This window comes from Phascolarctos cinereus, unplaced genomic scaffold, assembly GCF_003287225.1.
Source record: "Phascolarctos cinereus isolate Bilbo 61053 unplaced genomic scaffold, phaCin_HiC Scaffold_4;HRSCAF=312, whole genome shotgun sequence".
NCBI lineage: Eukaryota > Metazoa > Chordata > Mammalia > Diprotodontia > Phascolarctidae > Phascolarctos > Phascolarctos cinereus.
Genome location: NW_027555847.1, coordinates 323,796,637 through 323,811,072, shown reverse-complemented (window position 1 = coordinate 323,811,072; position 14,436 = coordinate 323,796,637). Strand labels below are relative to the sequence as shown.

General features: G+C 38.3%; 1 protein-coding gene across 3 annotated transcripts in view; it reads left to right on the top strand.

Annotated features, from left to right (window-relative positions):
* PIK3R1 (phosphoinositide-3-kinase regulatory subunit 1) overlaps window positions 1-6,894 on the top strand; it is a 102,440-nt gene extending 95,546 nt beyond the window's left edge. For all 3 annotated transcript variants that reach the window (XM_020998363.2, XM_020998364.2, XM_020998365.2), the window contains 2 exons: window positions 277-447; window positions 2,388-6,894. In XM_020998363.2, coding sequence (XP_020854022.1) covers window positions 277-447; window positions 2,388-2,577 — 361 coding nt within the window. In that variant the 3' untranslated portion in view covers window positions 2,578-6,894. The remainder of the gene's footprint in view (window positions 1-276; window positions 448-2,387) is intronic.
* Window positions 6,895-14,436: the final 7,542 nt, after the last annotated feature.

The window sequence follows — 14,436 nt, the reverse complement described above, 5'->3', positions numbered from 1 at the left end:
AGCACCTGGGTTCAAGTTGACTCTGCTACCTGTGTGACCTTGGGCAAGTCATTTAAACCCTTTGGGCCTTGGTTTCCTTATCTGTTAAAATAAGAGGTTGGATTAGTGGGACCCATAAGATTCCTTTCCACTTTGCATCTCTGATCCTGTTTTGTGGGTGTGGGAAGGCCATGTATAAATGGTAATGATGGGTGCCCTTCACTAATTAGCAGAGTGGCCAAGAATCTATGCTAATGTGCATCTTCGGTGTAAACAACCCCTTTTGTTTCTGTGCAGCCAATATTCAATGGTGGAAGATGACGAGGATTTGCCGCACCACGATGAGAGGACGTGGAATGTGGGAAGCAGTAACCGGAGCAAGGCAGAAAACCTGCTGCGTGGCAAACGGGATGGTACTTTCCTGGTCCGAGAGAGCAGCAAACAGGGTTGTTTTGCCTGCTCTGTAGTGTATGTATTTCCATTGAATTTTATTTTATTCTAGACCCTTCTCGAGGGCAGTATCCATTCAATCAGTGAAAACTTCTGGAAGCTCTGTGTGTGACAGACTGTATTAGATGTTGCTAGAGAGCAGAGGAATAAAGAAGACACAATTAAAGAATTCCAGCACAGGGCAGTACTACTGTTACTTGATACTCAGTGAGGCCATATTGGGTACTGGTCAGCATAGCCTAGACAGATGAGGTGCATTGATGTTCTGACAAGTCAAGTATGCTATGCATTTCTTTCATTTATACATAAATTTATAAATTGATAAATGCAGATACATATATTTATCTATATATGAAGTTTGATCTGTATTATTAACATTTTTTCCAACCAGATTTAAGTCTAGACAATCAACAAAATAATAAATTAAGCCCTGATTTGCAGTACTGGCCAATTTCTTTCTTTTTCTTTTTTTAAAATAAATTTATTTATTTTTAGTTTTCAGTATTCACTTCCATAAGATTTTGAGTTCCAAATTTTCTCCACATCCCTCCCCTCCCCCATCCCAAGACAGCATGCAGTCTGACATAGGCTCAACATATATATTCATATTAAACCTATTTTCACATCAGTTAAGTTGTAAAGAAGAATTAGAACAAATGGAAGAAACCATGAGAAAAAAGAAACAAAAAAAAGAGAGAGAAAGCAAATAATATGCTTGGATCTACATGCAGACTCCATGGTTCTTTTTCTAGATGTTGATAGCATTTTCCATCATGAGTCTTTTGGAGTTGTCTTAGATCCTTGCATTGCTAAGAAGAGATGAGTCTGTCAGAGTCAGTCATCGCACAATGTGGTGGTTACTGTGTACAACTTTCTCCAGGTTCTCACTTCACTCAGCACATTTTAGTATATTTTGAGGTTATCTTTTCAATAATTTGAGAATAGCCTTGAAAAATAAACTTTGATTTGCTAACAGTACTTCTGAGGTATAGGTTCCCTTAGTAGGGAAGGCTGGTGAAGATGGTGACCAAAAGACCATATTCTGCATAATTAAGAACGTCTTCCCTTATAGGAAATAGGGTTTGACAAGAACTTTGAGCAAGGACTATGAATGTGAGGATAAGGTTTTCCAAGTATTTTTTCATACATCACATTATTTTAGTTTACCACAACCTAGTTAGGTGTTAAGATTATCCCCATTTTATCGCTGAGAAAACTGTAGTTCGTAGAGGTGAAGTGACTTTCTCATGGTTACATAATTCATTAGTTTCAGGTAGAATTTGAACCCAGGTCTTCTTGTCTCTGAGCTCAAAGCCTTATCTACTATGTCACACTGAAGAGTATTTCATAGTAACTTCATAGTATTTCATAGTAATAATAGCTGATGTTTATATAGCTCTTACTATGTGTCAGGCACTGTGCTAAGTGCTTTACAGTTTTATATATATATATATATAAATAAAAATTATATTATTCTGTTATTATATTAGTATCATATATAATTATATTATATTATTATATTATATATGTAAAAATATATATTTGATCCTCACAACAACCCTTGGAGGCAAGTGCTGTTATTATCCCCATTTTACTGATGGGGAAACTGAGGCAAACAGGTTAAGTGACTTGCCGAGGGTCACACAGCTAGTTATGTGTCTGAGGCTGGATTTGAACTCAAGTCTTTCTGACTTCAGGCCTGACATGCTTTGCATTGTACTACCTAGCTATCTTAATATCAGACACTAATAGTTTAGGTACCAAGCCATTTAATAAAGGAGAGGATTTTGGGGGGAGAGGACAGTACATATCATGTCAGAGAAGTCCATAACTTTTTAGCCAGTTTCTTACTCTTTTTTTTTTAATCTCTCCTTTTTTCCCCTCTGTAATTGCAAAGTTCAGTCTTTCGTAAACTCAGAATTCAGAATAACATTCCCCTTTCCTTCTCTCCTTTCTAGGGTGGATGGTGAAGTAAAGCACTGTGTGATAAATAAGACGCCGACGGGGTATGGATTTGCAGAGCCATATAACTTGTACAACTCTCTGAAAGAACTGGTGCTACATTACCAACACACTTCCCTCGTCCAGCACAATGACTCTCTCAATGTCACTCTAGCCTACCCAGTCAACGCCCAGCAGAGGCGATGAAGAGCTCATGCTGTCTCTTTACCTAAAGTTCCACAACGCCGAGGCCTCTGGAAAGCAAAGGGCTCCCCCTCTCAGCCTAACCTGTGATTTTGAGCTGCAGAAACAAAGCTGTCTGTCTTCAGATAGGACTAGAGCTTTCTTCGGGGGGAAAAAAGGATACGGGGGGAGAATACAGCCTTGTGCTGTGACCGTAATGTTTTCCAATCCAGAATGAGGTTTTTTTTGGTTTTGTTTTGTTTTTTTAATTTAAAAAACACGAAGAGGAAAAAAAATGCTAAATCTCTGCCTGCAGGGACATAGAGGCCTTTAACTAACATGGTGCTTGTTTACGCTTTCTGAAGCTTTACCAGCCTGACGTTTGGACTGTGTGGATTGAGGGGCGGGCAGGGCTCAGCAGCCCTGCTGTGAGAATCGATCAGTCCAGCCTGGATTGGATTTTGGCAAGCCACTGTGCTCGGTGGACCCAGACTCACAGCGCTGTGGATTATTTCATTTTTCTGATGAAATGAGTCGATGAACGAATATGTAGCAGAAAGACACTTCCATGTATAAGGGACACTTTAAGAAAACTTTGGTTTCTTGCCTGTTCAGAGGAATTGCTATAGTAGCCAAGTGCCAGGAAGTGTTTTGTTTAGACTTTAAAACAAAACAAAAGAAAAAGAAAAAAGAAAACACCACCACCAACAAAAACCATCCAGTTTGAAGAAATCAAGCTTGGAGAAACAAGACTTTAAATGAAATACAGTATATATATATATGTGTGTATATATATATGTGTGTATATATATATATATATATATATATACACACACACATATATATAAATATATAAAATATGTACATAATATTGGATGACTAACTATCGAATAGATGGCTCCTATCAAAACCAAACAAGTTTCTCTTTTCTTTGTTTTGCTGAAGGCTAAATCCTTAGTGCTATGCAATTCTTCCTTTTCATTAAGCTGTATTTCAGTTTTAAATGTACCTTCAGAATAAGCTCCCCCTCTTCCAGGTTTTGTTGCTTGAAAATGTTGTTTCCCCTGATTTTTTTTTATTAATATTCATTTTGTTATTTTTTTTAAAAAGAAATGTACAGGTTGCCAGTAAAAATTGGCTTCAGAATTAAAACTATGAAGTATTTTACAATTTTCCTTGTACAGAATACTTGGCTATTAGCCCAAGGTTAAAAAGTTCATGACAGATTTTTGGACTAAATGTTTTGTTGGGCAGTGCCTGATAAGCTTCAAAGCTGCTTTATTCAATAAAAAAAATATGAATATTACAAAGTATCATTGAAGTCCAACAATATTGTTTTAAGACTCTCTTAAAAATACGGTACCTGGCAATGTTTATTTGAAAGAACATTGTAAGCTTTCTTGTATTTGGTGGGGTGGGGTGGGGTGGGGTGGACAGGGGAAAGATGGGAGAGAAGGGAAGGGTGGTTTGCACCTTCTTCCCTTAATGATTTCAGAGAACAAATGATGTAATTTGTTTTAGTCTTTTCCAAACCCTTTTGATTTATTACTCATAGCCAATTAAGTGATATTCCAACCGACCACTGTAACCCTAAAACTTCACCCAGCTGGTCAGATATTTCAGTTTTTAGGAAGGAAGTTTCTTAAGTATGGTTTTATGTGATTCATAGAAAAATACCTAAGTTTGTTTGGACACCTATTTATCGTCAACTGAAGGTGAGCCTTTGTGATTTAGAAGAGTATGATTATTGCAAAGTTAGGATTCCCATTTTCTAAAACAATTAGAAGGAAAGGCAGGTTTTAAAAAGCATTTTGACTATGGCGGCACCAGGTATATTCCAGCTGACCATTTTTTCGGGTATAAAAACCAAAGATGTGTCATCATCATCACTCACACTCCATCAGTGGTATGACCATTCCAGAAATCTTGTCGCTGCCCTTTCCTGTTCATCCAGGTAATTGTGTCTTACTTGTAGGAAGGGATAAGAATAGTCTAGTAGAGTTATTCTTCCAATTTTAGGGTAGGCAAAGGTGTATTTTCCTTAGTTTACATATGCAAAATCTATTCTGATTAATAGGATTTGTATATATGCTGAGAGGAATAAATCTTAGTAGATTCTCTGGTCACTGTCCAAACTAATTAACACAAGAGTCTGGAGACATCATTTTAACTTTGGAAGTGCTGTTAAAAGATTGGTTTAATTCATCTACACTTCATTTGCCTTTCCACTTCTGCTTCTGTGAAGATTTTTTTAGTTGCTTTTGGAAACCAGCAATTGACTTCATTTTTTGCGGAATGTTTTATCTTTCTCAAACTGAAACCTTTTGCACATATAAGATGAAAGTTCATTCTTATGTCCAGAATTGTTGATCCAAAAACTTAAATGAATTTTTCTGAGCTGCACAAAACTATTTATCATCTCTCCCTCTCCTCCAGACAGATCAGAATTCATCTGGACTAAATTCTTTAACAATGTTTACTTTATGACCAGTTTTGGGGAGATAGGGTTGGGTAAGGTCTCATATGGCACAGAAGTATAACAATTAGTGCATAGTAGTTAAACTAGCTTTCATTGCAACCTGGATATAGCAAGTGAAATTTCATGTTGTTTCAAGAAATAAGACAGATCAGAGATGAATTACATTCCGTAGGCAAACACACATAAACAAAATTGCTGTTTTTACTTATAAGAATTTTTCTCAATGTGATAACAATATAAATGTTGGTATTCCAAAATTTGCTTTCCTTGTAGCTAACAAGCACATTTGCAGAAGTTTTTATTATCATATTAAATAATGAGGCAGAATTCATAGTAACACATCATAGCAAGTTATGCCATATATAAGGCATTGCAGCTCTGCCAAATGCCTCTGTGTTTGCTGAATAGCATGCCCATCATAGTTGTACTTCCAGACATTTCACCAGCATTCTGTGATGTCCTTTCAGTTAAATCCAACAGTCAGTGCTAACAAAATACAAATTGAAGCTTCCTGTAGACATTAGTTGACAATACATATATTAGAGCTATTTCTGAGAACTGTTTTATCCACCTAATTTTTCCCATTCATGTGAGATCCCTAAAAAGAAAAGCTAAAAACTAAGGTACAAAGATGCTACAGCGGGGGCTGTAGGAATGGAAACATTGGTCCTCATTCTCATTACACCGGAAGGAAGGAGAGAGGTCATAAGTACATGTAAAAACAAAAAAAGCATGTTTTAGAAATCATCTTACAACTTAGACTTGAGACCCATATATATATATATATATATGTGTATATACATATATACACATATATATATATATATATATGAAGTTATATAGATATATATTCACATATGTGCATGGACTGTGTTTTCAGTGCACCTTTCAGCAAAAAACATACACAATCATTTCGTTCATTAAAGCACATAACCATCCAAACTTCTAAGAACAATTTTTTGTGTATGTGTGTGTTTTCTAAAGGTTGTGTTAGTTTTGTTTTACAATGGTGAAAATTGTTCGCAAGTGAAATGAGAAGTACAGTAATTCTCAGGCTTTTTTTTTTTCCCTTTTGAAGAAAAAACTCCTTGCAGGCTGGTCTGGATGACTCGCAACTGAGAAATCCTTGTCCAAGTGTGTAGAGTCAAAATGTGTCATTGTGAGCTGTTGCTGTGGGGAATCAGTGGCTTTGTTTTGTAGCTGGTTATGAGTTATTGTGCTTGGGATGTCCTACTGATGTCCCTCCTTGGGAGGGACTCATTGCTGGTTGTAACAACTGTGCTTTTGTTATGCATGGTATCCAAGTCAGTTAGGAAGTAGACCCTGGTAGCTGTGTAGGTTTGGGGTCATTTAAGAGAGGGGCAGTTCGAAGCACAATGCCTCCCATGGGACAAAGTTCCAAAATGCCAAATTTTTCTCAAGATAAGACCTCCAACTGTTGGGGGTGGGGATGGAGTTGCTGTCCGAGGTGAAGGTGGGGTTAGGGTCAATTGGAAAGAGTATCCACGTTACTGTTACATTTGTCACCATGAGAGAGAGCTTTAGCTGCCCAGGATGCTGCTATTTAATTTTTAAAAAAAAATTAAAATTCATTTTCTTGTTACTTTGTTTAAAAAGCTTTGTTCAATGTTTTTACAAAAAAAATATATTGTTAAAATAAAGTTGGTCTTTGACGAGAGGGAGGATGTGGTGGTCAGCTGTAATTTTGCCTTTACAAGGCGATGGAGGGGGGTGCTGGGGAAGTGTACCTCCTTGAAATTTTGTTCAAGCTCTAGATTTGATGGCTCTGTGTCTTGTTTTAAGTTGCTTTTGACGCATTGTATTAGGTCTTCAAAAAGAATAAAAGTTGTTTTGAAACTTAATTTTGGATTGAGACTGAAGTGATCACTTTTATAAGGAGTTCCCAAAAATAGCTCTTTATACTTTTGGGTAACCTACATGTGGCTGCATTTGTAATAAGTAATGGCATGGGCTGTGGAGATGACCATAGTCAAATTCGTACTGTAGCTACAGAGTTATTTGTTTGCACAGGATTGTGGAAACTGGCTTTGCAGTCAGAGAACCTGAGTTCAAATCCTGCCTTTCAAGCTTACTACCTTGGGCAAGTCACTTAATTTCCTTAGGTCTTAGTTTCCTTCTGCATAAAGATGGAGATCAGTCTAAATGACCTACTAGATTCCTTCCATCTCTAGCTCAATGATTAGATATATCTGTGATTAGCATTTTAGCCCCTGTTCTATGATCCTCTGAGTTCACTCAGTTGTATTCAGTATTTCAAAGATCTGTGGCTTCGCTGGTTAAGAATTCCTCTGCTGGTGCAGATCACCACCTCTTTAATGATGATAAAACCATCTGGCCCCCATAACTTGTTAACAGCCAAAAGCAAAAAAGAAAGAGAAACTTGATACCCCACTCTCCAGTGATGACCTCTGAACTTCACCAGGTGGGTTCTTGGATGAAGCAGAACATGTTACTAGGCTCATGAACGAATTCCACAAGGGGCACCAGAATAAGATTTTAGTGTACTGCCCATATGACCATATTGTCTTTTTGATTCAAGAAACTGGAGCTTACTGAAAATCCTCTTTTGATGTCTTTTAAAGGTGCTGCCATATGTACACAAGTCCCAAATTCATTTGTAAAATCTTTTTCTAGTGATTGATCAGTAACAGAATCTGAGTCAGAAGGGACTTAAGCCATCAAGTCTAATTGGTAATTGAATTACAATCCCCTGACCAACCTATCTGACAAGTCATCACCAGTCTTTGTTTGGAGACCTCAAGTGATAAGGAACCAGCAATTTCCATTCCACATTTTTGATAACTCATATTCTAGGAAGTTTTTCTTTAGCTCAGGCCTAACTGTACCTTTTCAATCCTGTTGGTCCTGGTTCTGTTCTCTCAGATCATATGGAGGGAGTCCAATACCTCACCTCCACCCCCCGAATACCCGTTGGTCACCTATCCCGTCTCCCCCATCCTTACTGAAGGTTTCTCTGGACTTAACCTACAATAGGGTTGAAGGACCTTCCGAAAGAGAAAGTGCTTGGAGGTATTGAGAAGCGATTCTAATCCTCACCTTACACCATCCCCCACCCCCAACCTGTTTCATACTGTGAATTATGAAGAATGATGAAAACCTGGGTTTGTTCCACATGCTCATTTTGTCTCTGGTACTTAGGCTCTAATTCTTGTTCAACCTCAGAATTCCTCCATATATACCAGTCAATGTGTAAGGTACCTTGGGGAACATAGAAAAGATTGATAAAATACTGTCTCCTCTTAAGGGTTTTTACTCCTTTCATGTTTTGAAATACATTAGTCAATAGGTTCAAAGATTTATAGTTGTAAGGAGCAGGATATTTTCACATTTATGTTTAGCTCCTCCCAGTTATATCTGGGTCAGCTATGCAAAAGTTGGAAAGATGTGGGCCAAATGAAAATACAATTAGATATATTTGGAACCAATTGAATAGCCAGACTCAGAGAAATCGTTAATGGTTCAATGTCATCTGGGAAGAAGGTAACTGGGAATCTGTGTTTGGCCCAGTACTATTTAACATTTTTGTGAATTACTTGAATAGAAGCATATAGATGGCCTGGCCATCAATTTGTAGATGTTATAACTTTGAAAGGTATAGCTAAAACATGGTGACATGATTCAAAAAGATCACAATGGGATACAACACCATGTTGAATGTGATAAGATAAATATTTATATTTCGGTTAAAAAAATTCACCATCACAAATATAAATGGGAGGAACTTTTTTAGAAGCTTTTCTGAAAAAGGTGTGGGGGATTTAAGTAAGTGCTTGAGGATGGCTTGAACTCAGGTCTTCCTGACTCCAGGCCCAGCTCTCTATCCATTGCATCACTTAACCTACCTATGATTTAGTGGGGATCATTTTTAGAATTGTCCTGGATTAGATGGCTACTGATTCTAACATCACAGATGCTTGATATTTAGACCCAAGTTAGTGTGCAGTTCTCCTGTGAGCACCATTTTGCAGTATGACTTAAGCCTTTTGACTATTTTAATGTTTCTTGTGGTCTTCTGGAGTCATTAGTTTTTATTTGATCAATTTTAACTTTTAGTGTTTTTCCCCCCTTAGATAAGGTACCTCTTGTTTCAAGCTGTTAATTCTCTTTACAAATCTTTAAAGCTTATTTTAGTTCATTTCTTTTCTCAGTTTTTCCTCTCATTCCTTTCATTTCTCATTTCCTCCTCGTTAGGTTTTTAAAATAATATTTAGCTCTTTTTAAAAATTCTTGCTTCTCTTTCAGGAACTCTAGTTGACCTTGTGCACAAGCTTTATTTTTCTTTGAGGCTCGCTTTGCTTGTTTTTTTTAGCGATTCTCTTCTGGATTTGTGTCTTGAGTGTCCCTCTTGCCATAATAGGTCTTTATGGTGGGACTCTTATTTGGTTCCTCATTCTTCTAGTCTATTTCCTGATTTCAGACTTTGTTCGAGTGGGGTTCTGTGAACTTCTAGAGATCCTATCTGAGCTGAACTTTGGTCTTCTTGAGTCCTTGTGGGTATTGAGTGTTGCCTAATTCCAAGATCCCAGGTACCACTCAGGCTAAATACCTGAAAACTTTTCGTGCTTCCAGAATGATCTGATCCGGGACAAAACTCTGATCACTGCCACCCTGGTCTGAGCTTTGCAAGTTCTTGACCTGGATTTGGGTCTGAGCAATACTCTTGTTGGCCTACCCCTTGTTAGAAGCCCCAGTAGTCTATTGCTGGACTGAACCATTGCTAATGAGCTGGAAAAAATTGCGAGTTCACAGTGACAGAATTCTCTTTGGTCTGAGATTTCAGCCCTTATTATTCTGCTGCAGGCTTCAAACGGTGCTAAAGGTAGACACAGACCTCCTGGGGGTCAGAGCCACACAACTCCATGTTTGCCTCTGAAGTTGTTCCTAACTCGGTAGACAGCCTAAGGCCCAGAACTGCTCCTCACTCTGGAATGCCACTCTTAGGCACAGGTTTCCTCTTTAGACTCTCCTGGAACTAGGGAGTGAACCACAGGGCTGCCTTTTGGCACCTGTAACTGCTTCCTGCACAAGGATGGGGCATCCTCCCACATTGGGTCTGAGACCTCTTCCTTACCCGTTGATCCCTTTTCAATTCCTGGGTACTGCAATGCTCTGTGTACAGCACTCCCTTGGCTGAACCTCATCCCTAGTGTTCACAGGCCTCTCTATCTCCCTATAGTGACTAGGGCTGGGGAAATCATTCTGTATGATTTTTTTAAAAGATTTCCCAATCAGGATCTGACCTAGTGTGTTTCTTTGATATTTGTGGAGGAGTTACATTGAAGAAGCCTGGTTGTACTTCTTGCTCTCTAACTCTCTTGGCTCTGCCCAGTATGATTTGTTTAAATAAAATCTTACTAAGATATAAAAGCTCTTATTTTCAAACCAACTATGACTGTTTTTAACATTTAAGTTGATTTATTAATCAATTTCAGTTGGATTCTGAACTCCAAAAGTCAAAGATCTGGCCCAGAAAGTTGCCAAATCTGCCAAAATGCAGTCACCAGGACTTTGCCTCCTTACAGATGCCAGCTACGTGGCTGTAAGTTAATATGCCATCTGCCCGCTCCCTGGTATTGGTTGAAATGGTGGGAAAAAGAATGTACATGTTAGTTTTGGGCTAGGAAATTTTAAGGAATTTTCCTTGGAGCAGAAACACTGTTACAAGTCAGTATTTCCACTAAAATCCTAAATGACTGTTTCAGTTGGGTAGTAGAAATGCTGCAGTTTGGTTCTCTTGAACACCCACTATGTTCTAGACACTGGGCCAGATGGTGAGAGAAGTACAAAGACACAAGTCCCTATCTGCAAGAAATTTACATTCTCTTGGGGGGAGATGACATAAACTAAATATATGTTATATGTGTGTATAACACACATGTCTATTATATATGCATATGTCTGCATTTATATGTACATATGTACATATATGTATTTATTGGTATTTCATACATACATGTGTGTATATATGCACACATGCATATATACGTGCATGCATATGCACACGTCATGGGCATCTAATGCATAAGTATATATGTCATGTGTATGTGTACACATGCATATCCATACATGTGTGTGTGCATACCACACACATGTAATATACATCTGTGACACAATTAGAATGCAAATGCAAGAGAGAGGTACATGACATATCTGTCTATGACATGTCTGAAGACAAGAAGATCATGGGGTCGTGGACCTAGAGATGGAAGGAATCTTTGAGATAATCTAATCCAACCCCTTAAATTTAAAGATTTGGAAATTGAGACCTGGAGAGGTTGGTACTTGCCCTCAGATTTGCACCCAGATCCTTTGACTTCAAATTCAGCACCAAACTACTGTCCTATGTTTTACTTACTTCTTGGGGGATTGGGGAGGTTCTTGGAGGAGGTGGAGCCCAATCTTTCTTTTGTTTGTTTTTTGTTTTTAAAACTTTGGGTTACAAATTTTCTCCCTTCTTCCCTCCCCACCCACCCTCATTGAAAAGGCAAGCATCTCGATATAGGTTATAGATGTATAGTCATGTAAAATATTTCCATAGTAGTCCTTTTGTGAAAAGCTAAGTATATTTCCCTTCATCCTATCCTGCCCCCCATTTATTCTATTCTGTCTTTTGACCCTGTCCCTCCTGAGAAGTGTTTGCTTTTGATTATCCCCTCCACCAATCTGCCCTCCCCTCTATCAACCCTCTGCTCTCTTGTCCTCTTCCCCCCTTATTTTCCTTTAGGGTGAGATAGATTTTCATACCCCATTGTGTATGTTATTCCCTCCTTAAGCCAAATCCTATGAGGAATAAGATTCACTCATTCCCTCTCACCTTCCCCCATTTCCCCTCCACTGTAAAAGCCTTTTCTTGTCTGTTTTATGTGAGATAATTTACCCCATTCTACTCCCTTTCTCCTTCTCCCAGTATAATCCTCTCTCACCTCTTAATTTTATTTTCCAGATATCACCCCTTCATCTTTAACTCACCCTGTGCCCTCTATCTATTTTTTTTCCTCCCACTACCCTAATACTGACAAAGGACTCATGAGTTACAAATATCATCTTTCCCTGCAGGAATGTACACAGTTCAACCTTAATAAGTCTCTTGTGATTTCTTTTTCCTGTTTACCTCTTCCATGTTTCACTTGAGTCCTGTATTTGAAAGTCAAATTTTACGTTCAGAACCTGGTCTTTTCCTCAGGAATGCTTGAAAGTCCCCTATTTCATTAAATGACCATTTTTTTACCCTGAAGGATTATACTCAGTTTTGCTGGGTAGGTGATTCTTGGTTGTAATCCTATCTCCTTTGCCCTCCGGAATATCATACTCCATGCCCTCTGGACCCTTAATGTGGAAGCTGCTAAATCTTGTATTACCTTGATTGTGTTTCCACAGTACTTGAATTGTTTCTTTCTGGCTGCTTGTGATATTTTCGGTGGAGCCCAATCTTGACTTTAAAGATTGGCAATGATTCCAACACAATAGATGGGACAAGGGACTGAATTCTGGGTGTGAGGGTTGGCATACATGAAAACACATTCTCTAATCCTTGTAACCACTATAATGAAAAGGAGTGGGCATGACACAGTGGAAAAGAGAACTGGATTGTTCTGGGCCAGGAGGCCTAGTTCTGCCTAAATCTCCTTACTCTACTACAAATTAGCATAGTTATTTTGGGCAAATCAATCTCTCTAGTCCTCTTTAGTAGATGACCACTAAGGTCCCTTTCAGCTCTAATATTTGTTCTTGCTTCAATTGTTAATAGAAAGATGAGATCTAAAGTCCTGTCCCATTCTGAAATTCCAGGAACCAGTTGTTCCAAGGCACCTGTATACAAAAGCAGCCTTAGTCCTTTGCTAAGATTTTGGCCAAATCTGTAAGACCAGGGAGTGAATGCCCTAAGAAGATAACCACTCCAGTAACTCAGTACTGGCTGTTGATATTGATAATGAAGAGGGTCAAGGGAAAGTTTCAACCTTGTTGTAGTCTAATTTTCCCACTTATCCATGGCACTTGGTTTCAGCAGCATCCAAAATGGCACTATGGTCTTTCAAATATTGTAAGAATACATTTGGGAATAGTGTCAACACCTGGTTGGGGGTGAATGAGGTGGAGATTGAGAGTTTCTGAAGGCTGAATAGAAAGAAGTACTGGCTGGGCCCAGCCTTGAGGGGGAAGGGTGATGTGTGCATGGTGAGACTAGATAAGGACTTGGCCCATTTAAAGAAAAAAAAGTTTAGAACTTGTCCCTTTAAATATGTGACAGCCTAAAAATAGGAATCCTGTTGAGATATCTTATGTGTAAATAGATGTAATTGATTGCTCACTAGCCAAACTTCAGATAATCTTTTTCGAAGAATAGTACTTTGTAATCTCTAGCTTGGTATTGATGTCATAAATCAGCTGAACAGAAAGGTGCTGAAATGCTTTTGGAAGAAAAAAAAGAGATAAATGTTTAACCACCAACGTGCTTGTCTACATCTTTTTGTTTTTTTCTCCAGAAAGATAGATATTTAGAGACACTCTCCCTAGTGTACTACTGTGGTGCTCATACTATAGAGAGTGACCTTGGGATTAACTTACTATTAAAGAAACATCTACAGCGTTACCCTAGACACTTGCAAGTGTTTGCCCTAAAATAGGACGATGGAGAAGTCACCAACTGAGGAGGGCCTCTGGTGCCTCCATTAATCATTTTAAACATGAAAATGCAGGACAGGATTGTTGATCCTAGAGTCCGCTTATTGAAATTACAATGTGTTGGTTGAAAAACACACTGTGGACCTTTCCTATGAATCCATCTATACTGATGCAGCTCAAGTTTCAGACCAAACTAGTTTATAATGTCAAAAGTCTCACCAATAAGAAAGTACAAATAACATGATCACAATGGGGGAAAGGTTGTGATTGTTTTGAGTCCACATTAATTCATTCTTGCCCTGTTCTGTTGTTGGTAAGAAGCCTGATGGTCAAAGGATATGAACAGGCAGTTCTCAGATGAAGAAATTAAAGCCATCTATAGTCATATGAAAAAATGCACTAAATCACTGTTGATTAGAGAAATGCAAATCAAACAACTCTGAGGTACCACATCACACCTATCAGATTGCCCAACATGACAAAACAGGAAAATGATAAATGTTGGAGAAGATGTGGGAAAATTGGAGCACTAATGCACTGTTGGTGGAGTTGTGAAATGATCCAACCATTTTGGAGAACAATTTGGAACTATGCCCAAAGGGCTATAAAAATGTGCATACCCTTTGACCCAGCAATAGCACTTCTAGGGCTATATCCCAGAGAGATCATACTAATGGGAAAAGGACCCACATGTACAAAAATATTTATAGCAGCTCTTTTTGTGGTGGCAAAGAATTGGA